This window comes from Gopherus flavomarginatus, chromosome 4 (assembly GCF_025201925.1).
Source record: "Gopherus flavomarginatus isolate rGopFla2 chromosome 4, rGopFla2.mat.asm, whole genome shotgun sequence".
Taxonomy (NCBI): Eukaryota; Metazoa; Chordata; order Testudines; family Testudinidae; genus Gopherus; species Gopherus flavomarginatus.
Window position 1 is genome coordinate 81,788,768 of NC_066620.1, and position 26,786 is coordinate 81,815,553.

General features: G+C 42.3%; 1 protein-coding gene across 1 annotated transcript in view; it reads left to right on the plus strand.

Moving 5' to 3' along the window:
* Positions 1-26,786, plus strand: part of ARID4B (AT-rich interaction domain 4B) — a 194,169-nt gene that overhangs the window by 138,003 nt on the left and 29,380 nt on the right. The window contains exon 17 of the mRNA XM_050951541.1: positions 26,601-26,685. Within this exon, the coding sequence (XP_050807498.1) occupies positions 26,601-26,685 (85 nt within the window). The remainder of the gene's footprint in view (positions 1-26,600; positions 26,686-26,786) is intronic.

The window sequence follows — 26,786 nt, forward strand, 5'->3', positions numbered from 1 at the left end:
ATACCCCTTTACATGGTTTAACCTATTCACTTGTTCTACAGACATAACTCACTTGTTTAGCCTCTCCAGTTCACACTCACTCTGGCTCCATGTAAAAGTCAGTTTCTTCTCCTGTCCTGAAGGCCGCAGCCCTTCTCCCAGAGCTGGGTTATACTTCAGACAATCCCTCTTGAGCTCTCCTTACTACAGGAGTCTCCTAACTCTCATCCTTGAAACTGGAAGTAGATTTTAGGTCAGCTGTAGAGCTCAGGCAGTTTCTCCCCAAGCTGGCCCTTTTCCCAGTTTAAAAGTGCTGAAGGATACAATTTTAGGCTGATGCTTTAACCACATTAATTTAATAACGGGTCTTGTGAGGTTATAGTCCAGTACTTCATGTTGAACAACCTATTCCAACTTCCTGATGTGTAAGTGTGCAAAAGTCGTCTTTGTTTTCTTTCGACTGACCTGTCTAAAAATTTCTGAAAAAACAATCACGCAGCAGTTCTTCTTCGAGTGATGGGTCCCTATGTGTATTCCAAACGTGTAGGTGAGCATGCGCGCCATGACTCTGGAGCTGGAAGGTTTTCTTAGCAATGTCTGATGACCTGCACATGTGTCATGCGGCACTTCGTGTTCCCAGCTGAAGGTATGATAGGCCATGCTGGTCAGTGCCTCTCCAGTTGCCTCGTACCACCATGTGCCCAGAGTTGGAACCATTGTTCCTTCGTGCTCTTAGTCTTTTCGCTAAGACAGTGGCTTGGTCAGTTTGTATATAGTTGTTTATAGTTGTTCCTTCTTGTAGATAGCCGTATATAGTAGTTGTTAGTTAGTTAGTGATGGTTTACCCCTTTTGGGATACACTCTCCCATCCCCCGGGGACTATACCGTGCGTTCCGGGGTTTAAAAACTGTTTCCTGCCCACACTTGTTCTCCCTGGATGATGAACACTAGTGGGGTCTTTACTGCCTCAGCGAGGCTCACATTGCATCATATTGCTCAATTTGTATATATTTACTGCCCCAGACTTTGGAAGCTTGGGAGGTCCACCTCCAAAAATATCTAATGGAGAAAGCAATGATACCGAATGCTCACTCAGTTCCAGGACCACGAGAAGAGCGTCCATCACGGGTGGTGAGTGCTCCTCCCAGCATTTCACGTGCCCCGGATCCAGCAATACCGATGGCCAAAGAGAAGCCCAGGCATGAGAGTAAGAAGCACTCTCATGGGCATAAGAGTAGATTTCCATTATGGGCTGCTTCTAAGTGCAGCGTTTCCTCCTTAAGCCAGGCCAGGTCGGCTGAGATGTCACTCACCAACACTGCTGCACTAGCACCCAAGCTTCCCTAGGTGAGGGTGAAGCTAAATGGAAATGGGATCTGGTGGTACCGATGGTCAACCCAGTACCCGCTCACCCAGAGCAATCCCTGGCATGTGCACTGCCCATCTCACTGCCACCTTCATGCCATCTAGGCCAGCCAGGCTGTGGATACCAGGTCTTCTGGCATCTCCAATAGCGCTCCCCAAACTCCAGGCCCTTGGGAGCCCCTTCTCTCAGCAGAGGAATTGGTTCTCCACTCCACTCCGGACCCCCGCTCGCTTGCGAGGTCCCCACTCCAGTGGAACTGCTCCTATTCCTGCCAGACAGGCCCCTCCGGACACTGCACTGAGTCCCATCCGTTTTGTTGGTTCCACCAGTACAAGGGGCATCTTCAGAGGCCAAGGATTTCTCTGAGCCAGAACCATCCTTCTCTCCAATGGCTTGGTGCAGCTCAGACTCACGTCCCTGGCCTCCCCATCCACCAGCATATGACCCAGCATATTAGTACACTTGGGGCCCAATGCACACCCAGGACCCATCCTCTTGGCTGCACTAGGCACCCTGGGACTCCTACCACAAGTGCTATCCATCCTGCTGAGCCTCATACAACTCTGCCCAGGCTCCTCCACCAGCACCGTTAGGCTCAGAGGAACAGGCAGATGTAGAGCCAGTCCTGCTGATCCCTATGGTTGCTTCCTCCTCACTTGATGAGGCGCTTATTCCTCCCTTCCTCTCTCCCCCAGATGATCAAAGGCAATATCAGGACCTGTTACAGAGGGTGGCAGTGGACTGGGCATACAGCTGCAGGAGGTTCAGGACCAGCAACCCCAGCTCCTGGACATCCAGGCCTCAGGGACCTTCTAGGATGGCTCTCCCTATCAATGATGCCATTCTCCAACCAGCACAGGCAGTATGATATACCCCTGCCTCATATGCTCCCACTCCAAAGCAGGCAGAGTGGAGGTATTGTATCCCAGCTAAGGGAATGGACTTCCTCTTTTCTTACTCACCTCTCTTCTTGTGCATGCAGCAGAGGAATGGGTGCGCCAGCACATACAAAAGTTGACCCTCTCCAGACCAGGTGGCTAAGCGATTGGACCTGCAATTTCGGATTGCAAACTACCAAGCTCTGCTAGCCAGGTATGATTTTAATAACTATATGTGGCTAGTAGAGTTCCAGGATGAGCTGCCACCAGACCAGCAACAGCAGTTTCAGGCACTGGTAGACGAAGTGTTCCTGGTCGCCAGGGTGGGCCTCCAAGTGGTGGTTGATGCAGCCAACATGTCCTCTTGCTCCCTTGCAACTGGAGTCGTTATGCGCTCATGGCTCCAGTCATCTGGCTTTTCTCAGGAGGTCCAAACTACTGTCAAGGACCTCCCCTTTGACAAAGACAATTTGTTTTATGTGAAGACGGACAGGTCCCTTCACTCTTTGAAGGACTCCAGCGCCACTTTATGTTCCCTAGTGATCTACACCCCAGCTCCGCAATGCAGGCACCCGCAACAGCAGTTCCTTCCTCACCAGTATACACTCTACCTGGCCTACTACGAGGGGCAAAAGAAATCCCCACACAAGTGACACCAGTCCCAGAAACAGCGACCCAGAGCCTTCACCATGGCCAACTCCTCAACCCACCCGCAACCAAAGTGCCAGTTGTGATGGTTTGATTGAGAACTGTGAACATTCTCCTTTGCCACCTGTAGTGTCCCATATCATCTTTAGGGGATATCTTGCCCCATTCATTCACAATTGGGGCAAAAGCACCACGGACAACTGAGTACTGAAGATTATCCATCTCAAATACTCCACAGAGTTCCTTTCCTTCCCCCGCATCAGCCCCTTTCCTTCTAGACACCTCCAGGGGACCCTTCCCATCAATGCACTCTCCAACAAGATACAGATGCTCTTCTTGCAAAGAGCACCATAGAGCATGTGACATATCCCTACATGGGGAGAGGTTTCTACTCCCTGTACTTCCTCATCCCCAAGAAGGATGCAGAGCTCTGCCCTATTCTTGACCTTTGGCTATTGAACACCTTTATCAGAAAATCCAAATTCCACATAGTGACTCTGGCATCTATTATCCCATTCTTCCCCCGTGGGGCTTGGTTCACGACTCTCAACATGAAGGATGCCTGCTTCCTCATTGACATTCACCCAGCCCACCGGAAATTTCTCTGCGTAGGGATGGGACACCATCACTACCAATTCCGAATCATCCCTTTCATCATAGTGATGGCTCTGCAAGTTTTCACTAAGATCTTTTCTGTCATGGCAGCACAAATCTGCATCAGTGAAGTTGGTGCTCTTACAGGCGATCAATTTTATGGGGCGTGATTTGACTCCATTGCAGCATAGGCCTTCCTTTCGATGTATTGCTTCAGAATGCTGATGGCCATAATTGCAGACTTATGCCACAACCCAGGCACCACGGGCAACCATTGTCTCTCCCTGCTTGGACATATGGCAGCCTGTACCTCCGTGACCCCGCTGCGTGTCTACACACGTGGTGCCTCCAGCTGTGGCTCCTCTCCATCTACAGACACCACATGGACCTTTTGGAGGCCAGAGTTGTCCCCAGATGATTCTGGCCTCCCTCACCTGGTGGATCGACCTTGCCAAGATCATGGTTATTAGCCCTTCACCATCCCAACCCACAGGCCACCATCACAACAGATGCTTCCCTCGCAGGTTGGGGAGCCCATCTACAGCATCACACAACTGAGGGCATCTGGCCGCCACAAGAGGCCAGAATGCATATAAATGGGCAGTCCATCTTGCATTCCAGGAATTTCTTTGTTTCATTCAGTCCCATCATGTTCAACCTACTCTCCAACATTGTAGTGGTAGTATACATCAACAAGCAGGGCAGTGCCAAGTCTCCCTCCCCCTGTTCCGAGCCCATCCACCTTTGAAAATAGTGCATCAAACACTATGTGTAGGGCCCTACTAAATTCACAGCCATGAAAAACATGTCATAAACCATGAAATCTGGTCTTTCGTGTGCTTTTACCCTATACTATACAGATTTCATGGGGAGACCAGCATTTCTGAAATTGGGGGTCCAGACCCGAAAAGGAGTTGCAGGATGGTCGCAAAGTTATTTTAGGGGGTCACAGTATTGCCACCCTTCCTTCTGCACTGCCTTCAGAGCTGGGTGGCTGGAGAGCAGTGGCTGTTAGCTGGGCGCTCAGCTCTGAAGGCAGCACACCACCAGCAGCAGCACAGAAGTAAAGGTGGCAATCCCATACCATGCCACCATTACTTCTGCATTGCTGACTTCAAAGCTGGGCAGCCAGAGAGTGGCAGCTGCTGACCGAGGGCCCAGCTCTGAATACAGCAGCGCAGAAGTAAGGGTGGCAATACCATACCATGCCATCCTTATTTCTGTGCTGCTGCTGGCAGCGGCTCTTCCTTTGGAGCTGGAATCCTGGTTAGCAACCGTCACTCTCTGGGAGCTCTGACAGCAGCACCGCCGCCAGCAGCAGCACAGAAGGGTAGCAGTATGCAAACCCCCCTACAATAACTTTGTGACCCCTCCACCCCCAAAACTCCCTTTTGGGCCATGAGTGAGAATTGCACAGTGCCATATTCCAATAACTCTTCCACAAATGGGTCACCCCGTTCTGGGATCTCTTCATCACTTGTGAGAACTGCAAGTTGCCCCTTTATTGTTCCAGGAGAACCATATGGGAGGACTTGTAAGACAAAGCTCTTCTCCCCGGACAGGCGAACTCCACTATGCTTTTCTCCCCATTCCCCTCCCACAAGTGCTATGCAAGTTTTGCCGGGACTGAGCTACTATAATACTTATAGTCCTGTTCTGGCCCCATCAGTTTTGGTTCATGGACCTCCTCAGACTCTCCACCCGTACACGACTCCACCTCCGATTTTCCCACACAAGATCAGGGCCAAGTATGGCATCCCAATCTGGGCCCTCTTCACCTCATGGCCTGGTACCTCTGTGTTTATGCATCCCACCACCATCCATTTCAGGGACGGTCTCCTCAGTAGCTTCCCACCAGTACTCTGGCACACACCCCCGTAGGACCTTAATCTCATTCTGTCCGCCCTCGCAAAGCCACCCTTCAAGCCAATGGCAACATGCTCCCTCTCCCATCTCTCTATTAAAGTAATATCCTTAGTGACCATTACCTCATCTAAATGAGTCAGCGAACTGGTGGCCATGATGGCTAACCCCCCTTGCACTGTATTCCACAAGGATAAAGTTTCTTTATGGCTCCACCGTAAGATCCTCCCAAAGGTAGTGTTGGAGTTCCATTTCAATCAGTGCATTCAATGTTTTCTGTCCCAAACCATATGTCTCCTATGCAGAGAGGATCCTGCACTTCCTCGACGTTCACTAGCATTCTATCTCCAGAGGACCCACTCCTTTTGCACATTGACAAAACTGTTTGTGACCATTGCTGACTGGTCCAAGGCCCAAGCACTCTGCTTCCAGCAAATCTACATATGGGTCTCCAGGTGCATCTGCAAATGCTACATGCTATCCAATGTACTGCTGCCTCACAGAGTTACAGCGCGTTCTACATAGCGCAAGCAGCCACATTGGCCTGCCTAGTGGATATCTTGTGGCAAGACTTCAGTCGTGTAGTAACGCGGCGCTCTGTACACTTGTTCATATCTCACTATGGCATGACCCGAGGGCTGGCTCTGGATGTTGCAGCGGATTGCACTGTACTATAGACTGCACTTCCTCTCTCCCTTCCTCACACCGACCTCCTCACTGATCACTATTCACCCACGTTTGGAATGCCTATAGGGACAATCACTCAAAGAAGAAGAGGCGGCTACTTACCTGTAACTCAAGATTCTTTGAGTTCTGTGGTCCCTATTTGTATTCCAGTACCCACCATCCATTCCCTCTGCTGCAGACTGGACTACTCAGCAGTAAGAGAGTCACTGGAGAAGTGTGTTCCGCACAGCCTATTATACCCTCAGCTGCAAGCATGAGGGGACGCACATGCAGGTCAACAGATGCTGCTGAGAGAACTTGCTGCCTCCAGTGCATGGCACGCATGTGCACCCCACATTTGGAATACAAATACCACACATCTGAAAAAACCTCCAGTTGCAAGTAAGTAACCTCCTCTTTGGTGGTAGTAGTAGTGTAATTCTACCACTGAGTACATTAACAGACAGCTGCAAGAGAGGTAGGGGATTTAGAGATTTGACAGCGAGAAGGTTCATGGGGGGTCAAGATGGGCTCTTCTGTCTACGAAGAAAAGGATGGAGAGTCACTGCTCTAGATACACCTTTTGAAATAAATAGAAGCATTGGAGAGGGGACTGTTTAAGGATTTGGAGGCTGTTTAAGGATTTGGAAGCATTGCAGCTGATTCAGACATAAGAGTCGGGAGGTAATTGGTATAGCGAAAAAAGCCAAGGATTGTCAACAGAAGTTGAATTCCCTGGAGGATTTTCTTTCGCAGTTCTGGAAGATATGGAGGATCATCCTAAGGCTCCCTGATGTCTTCAGAATTTGTTAGAAATAGTAGTGTATGCCAAAGCTAATGTGATCCTCTTTTGTCTGTTCTTCCTCTCTTGTTCTGATATTTTCGTTTTCCTACCTTTTAACCATGTGACAATGTTTCCATATTATTACTCTTGTAATGAAACCTACAGTAAACATGATTACATTTGAGTCCCACATAAAGAACGCTATATTAATGTGTTGTAATCCATGTTGTTTTCCTGGGTCAAACAAAATAAAGGGCCAAACGGTATATTCATACAAAGCATTTGTATGAAACTGAGCAAACTGAGAGACAAAAATCTAAATATTAAGATTTAAAAACAGCAAACTAAAATGATATGCAGTAGTAATAAGTCAACAGTTCAGCATTTATATTTAGACAGCCTATCTCAAGTATACCTAATATCCAGTCCCCTGATGCTTCATCATATTTATAGAATTACAGATGGAGGCCCCAAAAACCTTTTCCCCCCCCGATACTTTATTTTTATAGTAGCAGCTAGAGGCCCCAACCAAGATTATAAAGAGCCATTGTGCTAGGCACTATATAAACACATAAGAGACAGTCCATGCCTCAAAGAGTTTGCATTCTAAACAGACTTGAGAGACAGGAAGTGTTCTTATCTTCATTTAACTATAGGAACTGAGGTACAGAAAAGATTAAATGTCTTTGCCGGTGTCACACATGGAATCTTTTGCAGAGCTGGGAATTGAACCCAAAATTTCCTTGAGTCTTGGTTCAGAGTCTTAACTAAAAAACCCATCCTTTCAAGCCAGATAATGTGTTCAAATAATGAAAATTATTTCCCACTTCAGAAGGGCCATTCTGACTTTGACCAAGCGAGGATAAATAAAATTGAGAGAAGATTCAGCACTCTAGAAACCTGCAGATCCCTATATTAACTTAACGCTTGGTTACATTAGTCTTACATTTGTTAATTATTATTATTTATATATGCTGCCATGTTGTTGGTACTGTATATATGATGAGATTTGGTTTTGACTACATCCTGGGGTTGTGCAACAACCCTAATCAAATGAAGTTTTATCGGCTGAAGATGCTGGGAAGAACTTTTACAATAAGGACTGGTAACACTCTTTCTGTTAGACACAATGGCCCTAAAGATTACAGGGTATAGCACTTTCCTACATAACAGTACATAACAGTACATAACACATACTATTTCATGCATTCATATTTATTTGTTAATATACCCGCACAGTGGATATGTTTGTATTTGGCCTATGTGCCTCTGTATTGACAGAAATGCTACTGTAGAGTAAATTATGGTACCTATAATTCTAAGTAGTTTTAAAATATTTTAAACTCCCTCGCTGTATTGTTTGAATTTTGTGATATTAATGTATGTGTGTGTGTTTACACATTTTAATATATTTGCTTTATTATTACCAGATATTTTATAATTATAAATGCTCCCTCCTGTCTTTGATTTCTGCTTCTAAGGACTGAAGCTTCCACTCTATGGAGTTTGTGGGTTTCTTTAGCTGGTTGCTGTAATTTAAATAAGTGAGCTGCTTACAACCCAGTCCTTCTCACCAGCTCCTTGGTATTGTTTGGGTTGTTGGAACACAGTTATGGTAATGCACCATTTATGGTAGTGCTCCATTGTCTGCCTTTTGAATATAAATGCATCTCTCCTGTTGTGCAAGGGAGGGGGCTTTCATATCGCTGCAGCTTTGTCATGACTATTGGTTGGTTTGTTTTTGTTTGTTTTTATTTTTAAGATTGTAATTGCTGCCAAGAGTCTTGTTTGTTTCCTTTTTTATTAGAATTGGAATGAACAGCAATGCAAGAAATCTGACATTCACATGCATGCATATAGAGCCAAATGAGATTTCTACAATGCTCACTGGACTGCCCTGGCCACAATTGTCTCTAAGAACTTCTGCTTCACAGCATTCAGTTCCTTTCTCTTCATCTTCATGACTGGGTTTGAGGTCTTGAAACAGAAGTTTATGGCCTTCATAAAACAGATTCCACTCTTTCCTTGCAACTCCTGGTTTTCCTTTCCTTCCAGAGTTCATTCAGGGATATAATCTGGCAGTTTTACTAGTCCCAGAATATGAATATTCTTGGCTTTTGTTTGGTTTTCTAGATTCTCCAACCTCTGCGATCTAACAAGGCCACTTCTCACTGCACTCTTAACTACAACCATCTCTGATGACATTTCCTTATGCTTCCTGGCATTTCCCTCTACCTGTTACAGTCCGCTCTCCACCTTACCTACTTCACCAGGTTGCTCAGCTTTACAATGAGGGTTTCAAAATATCCCCTCCAGAGAGGTCCTGGTAGACTGTTGTAGAGTCTATTTTCGCATGAAATCCATTGATGCACCAAGAAAGCCACCATATCTGGTGCGTGATAAGAGGAGACTCCAAACTAGTCCAGGCCTGTGGGTTGCTTCACAGTCGGCTGCACCGTAATTGGACAGACTTTGGAAGAGTCCTTGTTTCTCCTTTTCAAGCATGATTTTCCTCTTTCAGAAATCATTAAGGATTCTGCCATCAGGTCTTGAAAAATTTCGCTCCAATAAAGTTTATTTCATTAAAATTGCCAGAAAATCTCCATGGCACTGAAAACTCTCAGGCATGTCTTGCTTCTGGAGCAACCCCAGTCTGATACTTTTGTTTCCATAACTTTTTTCTTGTAAATCCTTAAAATTACAGTAACCATGAGCAGCAATTTGCTAGGAGTTGTAAATTACAGCAGCACTGGAGCACTTGGAGAGCACTGTATTGAAAGCTAAATACCAGACAAGTCTAGGTCATGATTGTCAAGGAATTCTCCAGCCTATAGGCCAAATCCTAGTCTCTGGGAATTTAGTGGGTGTTTTCTGGTTAATTTTTGGGTCAAGTATTTGACTATATGGGAGAGATTGGAGAGGAAAAGAGTTGTAAAGTAACTGTTTATTGATATTTCAGTTTAATAACTTTGGTGGTTTTAATTACATTAGCAAAATAGACTATTTGATGTATGTTGTATAATTAATATGATATTCATTAATACAAAACTCTGTAGACTTTTAAGGTTGGAAGTGTCTGTTCAGTAGAGTCCTCTCTATCCTTGGTGTGTATTGAATTTAATAGATATATTTTGGGTTAACTGATAATATAGTATCTCAGCACTCTGGGAGTTTTAATTTTTTTGTGATGGCATATGCATGTATGCATGCAATGGGCCATATCTATTCCTAGTGCAAGTCCATAGAAATCAGTGCAGTTGTGCTAGGGATGAATTTGGCCCACTATTTAGAAATCACATGGCAGCTAATTAAAGAGTTGTGATTTGATATCGATCACATGCCTTTGGTAGAAAAGAGTAAAATGTTGTTTGATCTCTTTCAAGAGAGAAAGTGGCTGTGTTAAATTAATATTTTTGCCTGTACAGTCGTATGGAAAAATAGACTCATATCAATATTAATATAGACTTTCTTATTTGTACTGTATATTAAAAACAGAAGTTGACTCAAAGGCTGATAGCTGTATCTCTTCATGTACAGTTTTTAAACTGTGCAAGAACATTTGTTCTTTTTTTCAGCTTTTAACTGATAGGAACCTATGATTTTTAAGAACTCCATGGGTGGCATGGATCTATTATAGGTTGTATATGGAGGAATAAGGACAGTCCCAAAATCCAGTAAGAATGTGCCTTAGAGAATGTTTAGAGATTAAGGGCCCCATCTCTAGAAACTTAGCACCAGATTTTCAGAGGTGCTGAACACCCTGTAGCTGTCACTGATTTAAATCAACAGGATTTATCTGTGCTCAGTACCTCTGAAAATCTGGCCCTATGTTTCTAAAATCACACCTGAAATTATAGAGACTTCACGTGAAATTTTTGGGTCTCAACGTGTGTGTGTGTGTGTATATGTGTATGCTTGGCTATTTTATTTTTGAAAACCTTTAGCAAAGAATAACAAGGTTATATATTGGATATTTTTTCAAATCCTCATATTTAGGATCTGTTGCACAAAACTTGCTTTAATGGCAATCCTTTCAAAAGAGAATTGACCCATTTACATGGCCATTGTGAGGCAATGGATGTAGCAGAGCACAGATCTTTATATGGTAGCCAGCCTTAGAAAGTTACCACTTGTAATACTTGTATCTTGAAAAACGAAACTTAAGAATGTTTTCTCTATGTTGAGAAGAATGGGTTTGAGGTGGAAACATAGATATTTTAGCTATGGGACTACATGAAGGATTTCAGAATTGAATAATAAAAGCTAAGAACATTAAACAGTTTTTATACTATACAGTACAACTTCACTTCTCTCAGATGTTGATGGATTTTTTTTTCTCTAAACCATCATTTTTTAATCTTCCATTGCTGTAAAAGCATCTTAGTGTCATTATATTCTATGTGTGCTTTGCTCTATTCTTTTTAGTTGATAATACTAATATAACACTGAGGCAATTTCACATGTATGGAGCCTGCTGTTTCCAGCCTCTAATGCATCCGCAATATTTATCAGTATATGTGGTTTGGAACTGAAAAGCTTATGAAGTATCTCTTATTAACTCTACAATTTTTTAAACCTTTCAAGAGATGACACGAATAAGGAGGAAAATGAAGATGAAGAAGAAGCAGAGGAGGAGGAGGAAGAGGAGGAGGAGGAGGAGGAGGAAGACAACAATGACAACAATGAGGAAGAAGAGTTTGAATGCTATCCACCAGGCATGAAAGTCCAAGTGCGGTATGGACGAGGGAAAAATCAAAAAATGTATGAAGCTAGTATTAAAGATTCTGATGTCGAAGGTGGAGAAGTCCTTTACTTGGTGCACTACTGTGGATGGAATGTGAGGTAACTTAAGTTTTAGCTAGTGATTACTTCCGTAAAATACTTCTAAAATACACTTGTGTATTTTAAAAACTAACTGCATATTGAATTCCGTACTCTTAACTTTCAGTACTGGTATTCTATGAAGGTCATTGTACTGTATTAAATTATTTAGATTTTTAACATATATAAATGCAGTACTTAGTGACTTACAGCTTAGGAAAAATCTTCTTAAGGTGACTTGTCCAAGGAAAACCTCACTCCTGTCTCAGTTTTCTTTTAAACACCTCCAGACAACAAAGGAAATGGCAGTTAGCCCAGTTCTTTGATGAATTTCTTCTGTGGCTCTGTTCAGCCAATTTTACTGCATACCACATTTGAGTAATCATACACTTGACTAAATCTGTATATGCACTTTTCAAAGTGCAGCACAGAGTACAAAAGCAGTTTGGTGGCATTTACCAGTAAAAAGAGATAGGAGGCCAGTTTTCATTTGAAAAAAAGATGTATTTTTTGCTGGACATCCATACTGGAGAAACCATATTTCACTTTCGGCTTCAGGTTAGACATATCAGTCATTCTGTGCACCCAGGATTCTTAATTGCACATCAGTAAATGGCAGTAAATAATTACACTTCACTTGTTCAGACCTATTTTTTCCAATTGCCCCAATCTTCTGAACAAGATTCTTCTTAGCCTGGTTGCTTGTTATGCCAGTCTTATTTTATTGGTACCATACCTGGAGTTTGTTCTTAATATAGTATTATTGAAAAACTGTTGAGGCTGAACATTTTTTTTAAGTAAATCCTGTAGTAGAAACTTTAATGGGAATAAGATACAAGCTACTTTGAAACAGGCAAAAAACCTTAAAGCTTCTTGAAGTCTTTTAAGCCAATTACCTAGTCTTCTGCATTTTTGCCATTTCAACATATCCTTTTCTGCTAACTGTTCTCAGGCTGCTGTCTTTTTAAACTTTGTTTTACTCAGTATGAGATTAGCAGGGCTTTAGAAGCAAGAAGTTTGAGGCAAATCTAACTTCTTTCATGAAAACCCTTATGAACCTTTTATCATCTTCACCTACCATCTGGACTTGCATTACTTTAGTACCTCTGGCCAAAAGGACAGGACAGAGGTTTCTTTGAACCTTATACAGTGCTGGCCAGATCAACTGACAAGGGTCACAATTGTAAAAGCAGGCCACTTTTCTCCTTCCGCTGATTCCACCATTTGCATCTGATTTCACTGAATGCATCACCCAAGCCACTACTAATCTGGGGAATTACCGTTCATTATTGAGGCCTCTGACTTCAGTCTTTTGCAATATTTGTAGCTTGTATGCCGTACTGGAATGGCCTGTTTTTCTTTTACATAAAAAAGAGTCTTCAGGAAACATCAAGTAGGCATGTCAGTGAAACAAGGCTATAGGATCCATTCCTTAAATGTCAATATACTGGGGGAAGCAGAGTCCAGTTTGGGATTTAAATAGGATTTGGAACACTGCTAGTATTTCAGTCATTGCCACGAAGGACTTACCTTAGTATCCACATTGATGAAATTTGCATCCTGGGCCTTTGACAGTTGCTGCATATACTTCAAAAGGGATTTGCATTTTAAAAGTCCTTTTGAGATGTCTTCATTGTTTTTTAATTCAAAGGAGCATCTTAGGAAGAGCTTTACGAATAAATTCTCTGTCTCTTCAAAGTAAATGTTATCAAACATGCTACTGGGTGAAAGAGTCGGAGGGGTTTACTCAAGCAGCGCTACTTCTTAAATCTGGAAAAAATCAGAAGTTGAAATCCAACCTTTCTCTTGCAGACCTCAGCAGCTTCATTGTTAAAGGACAAGTCAAGATTGTGTGTTTGTGCACTGTGAACTCTGAATTTTAAACAAATGCTTAGATTGATATCAAAGGGATCCTTCCTATAGCTAGGATGTATTAGCTATTAAGGGCACCTTCAATTAACCATTGACCCCCACTTCCACCAAGGTACAACAGTTATTTTCAACATGTTGAAGTCTTCACTTGCTGCTGTTCGATCTTTTCTGCCAGCTAAATTGCATGTATGTTCCTTTCTAAAATGCTGCTGATCAAGGACAGTCTTTTTGGAGGGTTGAGAGATAATATATTTCACCAAAAAGTGTTTAATCGTTTTGGGCCTTCAGAAATTTTCCGAACCCCATAAAATTGCCATTTAGCTACTGGAACGTAAAAAGACCGTCACACAGGCTAGTTAGTTTAATTCAAGTGAGATAGCTGGAAATGTTGGATAAGACAGTCAGTCACTATCAGGGCAAGTGAGTCTACTGCATTCCATGTGTACAAACAGCATTTGTCACAACTGTGACATACCTCCACTTAAGGTAACATCTTGGAATTTTTGTGGTGTCAAGATGTGTAGTCTGTCATATATTCAGCTTGACAACTGTCTTTGAGTCAACTCCAGACTTGAAAAATAGTTGTTTTTCCTTGGTGTTTCTTGGTATTCTATTGCTCCAGGAAGGTTCATCTTAGCTCTGTGTGTGTGTGTGTGTGTGTGTGTGTATGTGTGTGTGTGTGTGTGCGCGCGCGTGCGCACATGTGCATGCATATTCTTTTTCTGTTAAGTCTTGGTTTTTACTCAATTTTTAAGTAGAACAAGTGATTTAAAAACCTTAGTTCATGTAATAATTGTCTCAGCTGGCTTAGAATCCATGATTGTCTTATCTCTGTTCTTTTTTCTTTAAGTTTAAAATCGTTTTTTCCTCCATTCTAAACACTATATCACGTACTACATATTCCTCAAACCAAAAACAGTCTAATCAAGAATTCTTCAACACTGATGGCATTTACTTAGAAGTTCTTATTCCAAGAGGATATTATCCCTCCCTCAGTCCATGCCTTATATCACTATATCGGGGATGAAAGTAATATTAACTGTTCAGATATTCAGAATATTTATGCTTCACTACACTTTTTTGAAGAACCATTTAGTGATACTAAGCACAGTAGGACATTGTCAACTTTCTTGTATTAATTAGGGAAGCCTTGAAACTGAGTAATTATCTAGCTGCACTTTATCTTGTGGGGAAGGAGATCATCATTACTACATCTCTACCTCAATATAACGTGACCCGATATAACACGAATTCGGATAGAACGTGATAGAGCAGCGCTCTAGGGAGGTGGGACTGCGCACTCTGGAGGATCAAATTAAGTTCGATATAACATGGTTTCACGTATAACGTGGTAACCAAGGTGAGGTGTACTTGTATGGATGAAGGAAGTGGGTACTGCGGATCAGGGAATCTAAGTTGTGTCTCTTAGAACAGGAATCAGACTCTCTTTAGTGGAAGAAAGAGGTAATGGTACTGGTACTGGTACTAGTACTAGATGCATGTTCTCTCTTATTAAAAAGAAAATTGTTTACATACCCCATATTTTTTAATATTAACCAGAAAGCTCGAGATAGAGAACAATCTTAATATCCTTTTTGCCCCTGAATAGGAAACTTTGGTTTACTTTACACTAGTGATAACATTGGTGTTAGACCAAGTAGCTAAAGCTCATCCCAACAGACTCAAAACTGTACTAGTTTTTAATGCTTAGAACTAGATTCTGATTACATCTGTTTGAGGTGGGGACTAGTATATTTAACCATTCTCCTGAAACCTGGGGGAATGTATCTTTTGGGAAGTAACAGTCCTAGGGAAGAAGATTACTCTGTATTCAGTTTGAAGATTGAAAGGGGAGATGGAACTAACCTAGTGGAATCAATGGGAATGAAATGTTCTCAATCATAAAATTGCAGTCCTGCTACCATGTTCGTCTGATGAAAAATTCTCAGTTGCAAAAGACATTTCCTGTGAGATTTTTGCATTCTGGAATTGCTGATATATAGTTCTAAGTATCTGACTATAATAACTTTATAGAAGTGTTGGGGATCCCCTTTGTGGTTTGAAGGGTCACTTGCTGAATTTTGCACAATTTCTATGGATCTAAAACTTCCTTGGAATGTGCAGTACAAGTCCCTCCAATTGTGGTATTTACCGTTTTCAGCTGACAGCACTATGCAGATAAAATAAAATACATTGAAAGGTGAATAACAGAGAGTTTTGAAATATAAATTAACCCTGCAGTGTGTGCAGAATGCCCCAAATAGCATGGCGCAGAGGAGCATATTCAGCACAAATTCTAAATTAACAATCTTTGTAGGTCATTTAAACTCTAACAGGCTGGCTGCCAGATGCTCGGACATCCCCAAATGCATCATTCTTGGATTTTACTGCTGTTCTGAAATTACACCATGTCCCTTTTTCTTTTGGAAATTTAGTTGGGGGAAATACTAGTTACTGATTTAATTGACTGTTTTACGTTTTTTTGTGCTTCACACTTAGATGTTGAAGCAAAAGAGGCTTGAGGTACCCTAGGTTTGAGGACCCCTGAATAGTGTATGGAATTGAGAGAAGTTAGGAATATTCAGAGTAAAGCTTGCCTGAGGGCATCACTTGAGACCATCAGAACCTGGTTAAGTAATATAGGAGACTTTACCTTATGGTCCAGGCCATCTGGAAACCAGCTTTAAAGCACTCTCAATATGAGGGTTGCTCTCTAAGTAAAACTCCGCATGCCTGACAGTCATTGGCATTGACTAAACTGATATTGAGGAGTGTTTTATTTTATTCGTTTTATATGGACTCATCCAGGGTTTGAAAAATCCACTTCCCCATCTGGAGTAGGACTCTGTTGGGTGAATGCCATTAGCTTCTGCAGAATTTTAGCTTTCATTAAAAAAAAAAAATTCTGATCCTTACGGTTGTGAAGATAGTCTTCCAAACACAAACTGAGTGTAAACCGATGCAGTTGTGTCTTCCTAAGTCTGCAGAGACTGCTCCAGTACTGCCACCAGTGCTGCTAGGTTAGAAGGGGAGCCCAGCTGCTGCTCTTGCTGGTATGGAAGTCTCACAGAATAATCACTCCTTTTAGGAGTAGGGTGCCCTAGAAGTGCCACCTTCCCAACCCTTTGCACCATGGAACACTGTGGAGGGGACACGCCATCCCAGCAGAGGGCTCTGTGTTTGTGTGGAGGCCTCACTAACATTTCGCTACGCCATCACCACAGCAGAAGACCAGCACACATACACAGAGCCCTTTCTTGGAGTGCAAAGAGAAATCCTATGTACATGTGACTGACTGGCAGGAGGGACATATGACTCAAGGAGAGCTGTGAGTAGGAGTACCATGTATTTCAGCTTGGCATGTAGGCATAGTGCTATGGGCTAGCATTATGGTAATATCAATAATTATTATTAATAATAATAACTAATAGTCAGCATTGGGTATGTTTTTTATGGCTTGAACACGTAAGTGCACCGGATGTTGGCACACTTTGTCAGTAAATACATACTTCTCAAAATGTAGCTGGTTGTTCGATAGTGTGCAGAATTCAAGAGTAAAGAGAAAAGTCTTAAATGGAAAAAGAGTTGCTAAATGTGCAAAACCACTTAAATTTTTTTCTATGCATTTTGAAGAAGTAAAAAGAGGAAGTATGAAAATTGAATCTGTTCTTTTCTCTATTAGAATAGCAGAAGTTTTGTGCCTTTTTGGCAGAAAGCTGTGTGCGGTCGTCTCTACGGTGGTATAGGCTGCAGCATCTGCCCTTTCAATTCTCAGTTATGCATTGATGATGGTCAGGGAGTTAGTGTTGTCCATGCTTTCAGGGCTTTTATTAAGAAGATGAAAAGAAAATATATTCCACTGATGCTGCCTTGTCAGACCCTAGCGTGTCTTTTGAGAGCCTTGCAAGCAGAGAGAGCCAGCTCAAAGGACAAAATCCAGAAGTTCACCTTATTGTTACTTATTAAATCATTCAAGAGAGATACAGAAATGTTTTCAGCTCCCTCACCTTTAGTTTTACAGATAGGTTGCGGAACTCATTGCCACAATATGTCATTGAGGCCAAGAGCTTAGCAGGATTTTAAAACAGATTAGACTTCTATATAACAGCATACTCTGTGTTGTTATAATAAATATTTTTTAAAAAGCTTTGAAAGAGATATAAACCCTTAAACTTCAGGGCATAAGCAACCCTCTTGCTTTCAGGAATTAAGAGGAAACTTTCTTGGCGACCAGTTTACATATCTACCTACTGTGAAGTTTCTTTCTCTAAAGCCGAAGCAGGCAGCAGCCGTGCTGTCCAGCCTGCCGGAGCAGCTCCAGCCAGGCCAGAGACATCCTCCCCTGGCCCTCCCCAGGTAAGGTAGGACGGGATGGGATGGGGAGAGTGTGGGGGTCCCGGGCTAGGGGTGGGGTCACGTGGGGGGTGGTCACAGGGGATACTCCCCTGACTCCCAGCTTCTCCCCCTCAAAAAATTTCCCCACCAGTTGCTGTCCTGGAACGTTTCTCTGGCTGTTGTTGGAGACAGCATCCTGGACTAAATAGACTTTATTCAGCTAAGGCACTGGTTCCCAAACTTTTAACAACCTGTGAACCTCTTTCACTAAAATGTCAAGTCTCGTGAACCCCCTCCTAAAAATGAGTATTTCCAGGGATTTTCTCCTTTACCTGAGTATAAATTATAAAAGCAATGATCTTGGAAATATAAAATTTGTTTTTATAACACGCTTATTACACACTAATGATTTATCATTTCAGTATTTGTATTACCATATATACTAAATCATAAGTCGGTTCGTTTATAAGCTGACCCCCCCCCTCCAAGGTGGATACATAAAAATGGAAAAATTTAATAACCTGTTCATAAACTGACCCTATAATTCAGGGGTCAGGGGGAGGGATAACTCAGTGGTTTGAGCATTGGCCTGATAAACCTAGGGTTGTGAGTTCAATCCTTGAGGGGGCCATGTAGAGATCTGGGGCAGAATCAGTACTTGGTCCTGCTAGTGAAGGCAGGGGGCTGGACTCGATGACCCGTTGAGGTTCCTTCCAGTTCTAGGAGATAGGTATATCTCCAAATTTATAAAAAAAAAAAAAAAATTATAAAAAAACTTTGGCTCCCAGGCCATCAGGATAAGGCACTGGCCGACCGAGATGGTTTGTTTACCTCGAGCGTCCACAGGCACAGAGGTAAACCTAAGTAAACAAAGTGTCCCGGCGCGCCAGCTGCTTACCCTGACGTTCCAGGACAGCAACTGGTGGGGAAATTTTTTGAGGGGGAGAAGCTGGGAGTCAGGGGAGTATCCCCTGTGACCACCCCCCACGTGACCCCACCCCTAGCCCGGGACCCCCACACTCTCCCCATCCCATCCTGTCCTACCTTACCTGGGGAGGGCCAAGGGAGGATATCTCTGGCCTGGCTGGAGCTGCTCCGGCAGGCTGGGCAGCACGGCTGCTGCCTGCTTCGGCTTCCAGATTGGGCGGTGCAGCTGCAGCATGGTCCAGCGGGCTGGGCCAGGCGGCATGGCCGCAGCGTGCTCCGGCGGGATGGGTAGCGCGGCCACAGTCTGCTCTGGGAGGCAGGGCCAAGTGGCACGGCTGCAGCCTGTCATCCCCAGAGCTGCAGCTGCTTCAGAGACTGAGTGGGAGAGCAGCATGGCCAGAAGCAGAGAGACTCTGGCCTCACCTCTTCCCTTTTGGCTTTGTTGGCTGTGCTGCCTCTCCTTGCTCCCTCTGTTGGGGGGGAGGGCCTGTGTCCCACCTCTCCCTCTCTATACCTGTTCATAAGCCGACTCCCTTCTCTGATGCTTCCCTTTTTTACTAAAAAAATTTGGCTTATGAACAAGTATATATGGTACATTATGAAAATGGCAACATTCTTCCAAGATTTCACTTTCATAGCTTGTATCACTTTGAATAAGCCTGTTATAAGACAAAGCTCCTATGTTTCATCAAGGAGTATCAGATGTGAAACAGCATGAAGGTGTTTAAAAAGCCAACTCCAAGAGTTCCTCCTGCACAAGCATTCAGGTCTTGAGCAGTCCATGCAAACAACGCTCGTTACAACAAAGCTTAAACTTGTTCTTCATAATAATTTTAAAAACAATACAAGTTTCCTATTTAATATTAAAAGCAGCAAAAAATATCTACCTCCCTTTCCATTTCTTATAAGGAGTCTTGAAGTTTAAATCTCCTCAGTGTGATAGATATGCTTGCTTTGATCTGCTTAGCTCTTGGAAGTCCAGGGGCTCCAGGCTGCTGGCCCAGGGTTCTTAGGGACAGCTCTGTCTGCCATTAGGGATTCTTTTTCCCGAGAACCCCCTCTAACGTTTCACGAACCCCAGTTTGGGAACCACTGAGCTAAGAATTTGGTCCTGTAACCTGTGGTCCATCTTAATGGCATACTCAGTGTGGATGAGTACCACAGGACCAGCAAGGATCCCCCCAGAGGGATATGCATTCTTTATCATTTTCTATGAGGGAGTGTTCATTTTTCTTTCCTTCTTTTCATTCAGAACAAGCCTTCTGAAGGCAATCATTTTAACCAGAAAGATAAAGAAGCTTCAATCCCTTCTGGTTTAATTTTCCAGTGTTAATTTTGATAAAAATGAATGGACTCTTCTTCCTTGTCATAGATTTCTCCCGAAAGTATTTCACATTAATGTTACCTTTTTTGCCCTTATACCTTTATGTTTTTAATGAGTCATTTCATAAAGATACCTTTCCTTCCTTTTGGGCATAGAGCCAAAAGAGAACCTGTCTCTGACCGACATGATTTCAGACAGTAGATTGCAAATAGAATCATAGAAATGTAGGGCAGGAAGGGACCTCAAGAGGTCAAGTCTAGCCCCTTGCGCTGAGTCAGGGCCAAGAATACCTAGACCATCCCTGATGGGTATTTTGTGTAACCTGGTTTTTAAAACCTTCAGTAATGGGGATTCCACAATCTTCCTTGGAAGCTTATTCCAGAACCTAACTACCCTTGTAGTTAGAAAGCTATTCTTAATATCTAATCTAAACTTCCCTTGCTGCAGATTAAGACTATTGCTTCTTGTCCTACCTGCAGTGGACACAGAAAACAGTTGATTATTGCCCTCTTTGTAACAGCCCTGAACATATTTGAAGATTGTTATATACCCCTCCCCAAGCTTTTCTCAAACTAAACATGCCCCGTTTTTTAAATCTTTCCTCATAGCTCAGGTTTTCTAAATCTTTTATTGTTTTCTTGCTCCCCTCTAGACTCCCTCCAGTTTTCTTAAAGTGTGGCACTTGAAATTGGCACAGTGCTGCAGCTGAGGCCTCGCTTGTGCCGAGGAGAGAGGAACAATTACCTCACGTGTCTTACATACAGTACTCCTATTAATATATCTTAGGATATTAGCCTTGTTCACAGCTGCATTACATTGTTGACTCATCAATTTGTGATCCACTGTAACCTCTAGATCCTTTGCAGCAGTCCCCCGCCTGGCTAGACAGTTATTCCCCATTTTGTTTTTGTACATTTGATTTTTCCTTCCTAAGTGTAGTACTTTGCACTTCTCTTTATTGAATTTCATCTTGTTGGTTTCAGAGCAATTCTCCAATTTGTCAAGGTCATTTTGAATTCTAAGCCTGGCCCCCAAAGTGCTTGCAACCCCTCCCTGCTTGGTGTCATCTATAAATTTTATAAGCATATTCTCCACTATATTATCCAAGTCATTAATGAAAATACTAAATAGTCCCAGACTCAGGACATAGCCCTGCAGGACCCCGTATAAACATCCTCCCAGCTTGACCATGAACCATTGATAACTTCTCTTTGAGTCCAGTCTTTCAGCCAGTTTGCACCCACCTTATCGTAGTTTTGTCTAGATCACATTTCCCTAGTTCACTTACGAGAATGTCATGTGTCACATGTCTGTGTCATGTCAAATGCCTTAATAAAATCAAGATATATTATGTCCAGTAGGCCAATCATCCTGTCAAAGATGAAAGTTAGTTTGATTTGGCATGATTTGTTCTTGGCAAATCCATGTAGGCTAGCTGACCACTCTCTTTTCCTTTAGGTGATTACAATTGTTAATTTGTTCCAGTATCTTTCTGGGTATCAAAATTAGGCTGACTGGTCTATAGTGCCCCAAGTTCTTTTTGTTCCCCTTTTAAAAGATAGGTACTTTGTTTACCCTTCTCCAGTCCTCTGAGACGTCACCCATCCTTCATGAGTTCTCAAAGATAATTGCTAATGGTTCTGAGATTGCTTCAGCTAGGCCCTGACAACTTGAATACATCCAACTTATCTAATTATTCTTTAACTTGTTCTTTCCCTATTTTGGATTGTGTTCCTTCCCCCATGTTGTTAATATTAATTACATTATCTTTTACCTTTTTAGTGAAGACTGAAGCAAAATAGGCATTAAACACCTCAGCACTCTTGATGTCATCCATACATAGCTCTCCTTCCTCCTGGTCTTTCCCTTGCTCCTAATGTATTTATAGTACCGCTTCTTTATTTATTTATATTTATATTCATATTTATTTTCTTATTGCCTTTTATGTCATTTGTTGGGTGTAACTAATTTTGTGCCTTAGTCTTTCTAACTTTGTTCCAACATGCCTGTGCTATTCTTTCATACTCATACAAATACTTGTACCATATACAGTCAGTTTCCCATACTGGTAAGTATTTAGGATCCATTCATTCAATCAGAGCCCTGGTGGCTTCTGAGGTATTTTTTTTTTTCTAACTCCCTATATGTGAGTTGTTAGATCTTGTAGAACTGCAAGACATAGGCTTGGTCTACACTACGCTTTTAAACCGATTTTAGCAGCTTTAAACCGATTTAATGCTGTACCCGTCCACACTACGAGGCCCTTTATATCGATATAAAGGGCTCTTTAAATCGGTTTCTGTACTCCTCCCCAACGAGAGGAGTAGCGCTAAAATCAGTATTACCATAGCGGATATGGGTTAGTGTGGCCGCAAGTCGACGGTATTGGCCTCCGGGCGGTATCCCACAGTGCACCACTGTGACCGCTCTGGACAGCAATCTGAACTTGGATGCAGTGGCCAGGTAAACAGGAAAAGCCACGCGAAATTTTGATTTTCATTTCCTGTTTGCCCAGCGTGGAGCTCTGATCAGCACGGGTGGCAATGCAGTCCCAAATCCAAAAAGAGCTCCAGCATGGACTGTACGGGAGATACTGGATCTGATCGCTGTATGGGGAAACAAATCTGTTCTGTCAGAGCTCCGTTACAGAAGACAAAATGCCAAAGCATTTAAAAAAAAAATCTACAGGCTACATAGTGCTGCATGACAAGCATAACGGGAATCCAGAGACTCAAACGGACGCTCATGGAGGGAGGGAGGGGGTACTGAGGACTCCAGCTATCCCACAGTCCACAGCAGTCTCTGAAAAGTATTTGCATTCTTGGCTGAACTCCCAATGCCTTTAGGTTCAAACACATTGTCCGGCGTGGTTCAGGGAATAGCACGTCAATTTACTCCCCCCACCCCCGTGAAAGAAAAGGGAAAGAAATCGTTTCTTGACTTCTTTCAATGTCACCCTATGTCTACTGAATGCTGCTGGTAGATGCGATGCTGCAGCAGTGAAGAGCAGGATCCACTCCTCTCCCCTGCCCGGTGGCAGACGGTGCAGTAGGACTGGTAGCCGTCCTTGTTATCAACCCGTGAGTGCTCCTGGCTGGCATCATGTGAGGCTGGCCGGGGTCGCCTGGGTGAAAATAGGAATGATTCTCTGTCATTCCCAGTAGATGGTACAGAACGGCTGGTAACCGTCCTCATCATAGCAACTGGGGGCTGAGCTCCATCAGCCCCCTCCCTTTCCTGTGTAAAGAAAAGATTCTGTCCTGCCTGGACTGTCATAGCAGCAGCATGCTGGGCTCCTCTCCCCCGCACCGCTTAATGTCCTGCCTGGACTGTCATAGCAGCGGGAGGCTGCCTCTCCCTCATTTTATCTCACTAACAAGTCACTGTTTCTTATTCCTGCATTCTTTATAACTTCATGACACAAATGGGGGGGACACTGCCACGGTAGCCCAGGAAGGTTGGGGGAGGAGGGAAGCAACAGGTGGGGTTGTTGCAGGGGCACCCCCCGTGAATGGCATGCAGCTCATCATTTCTGCGGGATCTGGCACGGAGCAGCTGTGCTCTCTGATACACTGGTTCTCTAGCACACTTGCCCCATATTCTAGGCAGGACTGACTCTATTTTTAGAAACCATAAAGGAGGGATTGACTCAGGGAGTCATTCCCATTTTTGCCTTTGCGCCCCCGGCCGACTTCAGCCAAGGGCACCCATGATAGCAGCAGACAGTACAGAACGACAGATAACCGTCATCTCATTACCAATTTACACTGGCAGCAGACGGTACAGAACGACTGATAACCGTCTCTGCTGTCATGCAAAAGCAAATGATGCTGCTGTGTAGCACTGGAGTATCGCCTCTGTCAGCGGCATCCAGTGCATGTTTCTTTTAACCTGGAACTGAGAACTTCTTTTCACATTCTCAACTCTTGTTCTTTTTTTCTTGAGTGAGCAAATCATTTGAAGCCCCATTTATGAAGTAGAGATGGTTCAGTTGTGTGACTTTAAAAATGTTGCAACTCTATAGAGCAAAATATAAGACCCTGAAAAATCTATAAATTCCTGAATGTCCTTTTGTACTTGTCCCTAAGGACCATATCCTCTCAGTGCTTTAAAGGTTTATGATTCTTAAATTTGAAATGTGTGTGTTGGTATAGATAATGCACACAGTGGCATTTTCCACTGAAAAGCCACTTTGGGAATTTGGACACCGAGTTCCCATTTAAAATTGAGAACTATATGACCAAATCCTCTAGGAGACGTTTTGAACATCTCAGTCTAATGTAGCTATAGGTATTTCCTATCAGAATATGTAATTTAAATTACACAAACTGGTATGGCAGCATTCCAGTGTCATTCATCTGCCAGTGATGACATACTAACCTTTGAATATCAATCTAAGTCTAATCTAACACTGAATGTTTTAAGTCGCTGGAGACGCATGCAGTGTTTAAAGTTAGTTTCTTTATGTGGAAGATTATTTTTTTGGGATAGCATGTAGAATCGGTGAATAAGGCTACAAGTGGTATAGTGATGTAATCAAAATTGAAATGAAATCTGCAGAGTACTCAATTTTCTCTGTGAACATGTTCAATCCTAGTGCTTTTTTCTTTCGTAAAATTAGATCTAAAAAAATCCCTTAGCTTTGGAGTGCATGGTCCATTCAGAATTCTATTCAACATGAGCTTGATCTAAAGAAACCTTACTTTAAACCACAACAGTTATGAATTTGCTATTGGCAGGTTTACCTGTCACCTAAGGATCTAGAGAAAGAAAGAAATCTGGATCTCTCTATCCATGTCTAACCTGGTCATTAAAGTTAATTTAATCCAAACCATGTCTCTGATAGTGTGGTCACTCTCAGTACGTTAAGATTTTCTAGGGAAAAAGACTATGAAAATTTGTCAGCATTTAATAAAGAGAAAAGTCCATCTGATACTCTATAGAAAAACAATATTGAACATATTTGTGTTCCAATATGAAAGCACATCTTACCTCTCTCCTTTCATATCTTTATTATGTTCTGGATGTCATTCTTTGTTTTATGAGTGTGAGGGATGTGAATGGGTAAAGCACTAAATTTATCTTCTGGTCTCCTCTGTTCAAATCTTGATTTAGGTCATAAATGAAAATGAGTTTGGTGGCCTCTTCAATCCCTACATTGGTCAGTATCACAGAAGTTACCAGAGTTAGGCACATTTGTCAGTGGTTGCTAAGACGTGGCCTACGACTGTAATAGCAGATGCTCGACAGGTCAAAATAGAGGTGTAATGTCAGATCTGTGTCAGAAAGCCTAGCATGAGGTCTAGCTCTGTACTGTTATGCTAGTTGCATACTGTATTTTCATGATACTGCATACACATTTTCATGACTACCAAATGAACTCCATTTATACACACACATACTTATTTGTTTTTAATTAACACATTTCTTATTCAGACACTTTTTGAATTCACAGTGTAGGCAGGCCAAGGTATTCTGTTCATAATAAACTCTTTTTTTTTATTCTTAACTTTACATAGTGGTTTTTTTTTAATTGTTGTTAATTTTCTAGTCTGAGCACATTTCTATCATGAATGTTCTTAATGAGAATATATATGTTCAGTCTTGGATTCTGTACTTCACATGTACAGTTTCGGGAGGTGGGACACGAGGCAGTTGACGTACATATCTTAGTACTATTTATAGAGCATTTAACTGCTAGTACCTTCTGATATCAAATAAAAAGTTCCTAATGCAAAAATCCTTCTAGATCTCAAAGGGAGCTTTATAGAGGATACTGTTCCCTTTACAGAATCAGCTACAAGGAGTTTTTCTTTTTTTTTTTACCAAGCAATCAGGTTTTATATTACTATAAGAATTTGTTTTTAATTAGTAAGATGATCCACTATACTGGGAAAATTTACCTTACATATCTGTACAGCAATATATGACTCAAGTATTCTGCTTTTCCTATGGGCATGGATATCCCATTATTATTTGATATACATTATATGCACAAAAGGAGAGCAGAATATTAATTTTCAATACTACCATCCCAATATGAGAGGAGAATTTTGCCCTATATGCTAAGAAAGTAAAGATTTGAGATTTTGGAATACTTTACAGTACATAAGAATATAAGAACAGCCATACTGGGTCCAACCAAAGGTCCATCTAGCCCAGTATCCTGTCTTCCAACAGTGACTAATGCCAGGAGCCCCAGAGGGAATGAACAGAACAGGTAATCGTCAAGTGTTCCATTCGCTGTCACCCATTCACAGTTTCTGGCAAACAGAGGCTGGGGACACCATCCCTGCCCATCCTGGCTAACAGTCATTGATGGACCTATCCTCCATGAACTTTTCTAGTTCTTTTTTGAACTAGAAGATATGGTAGAAATATATTCATTACTTTTCACTCTTAAGTACAGAGTCTGTCTGCATATGGTTTCCATTACATGTTTTACTACTTTTTCTTTCCGTGTAGAATGTGTTTTATGAAATTTTGAATGTTTGCTTAAAATTCTGTTAATATATATTTTTAAATTCTTGCTTTCACATTTAGATATGATGAATGGATAAAAGCAGACAAGATAGTGAGACCAGCTGATAAAAATGTGCCAAAAATAAAGCATCGGAAGAAAATAAAGGTAGATTTTTTTTCTATTAGATCATTTTGCTGCTCAATTTACTTTCATGTAGACTGATTTTATAATTATAGCCTTTAAATGGACTTGGAAATTCGTGATAA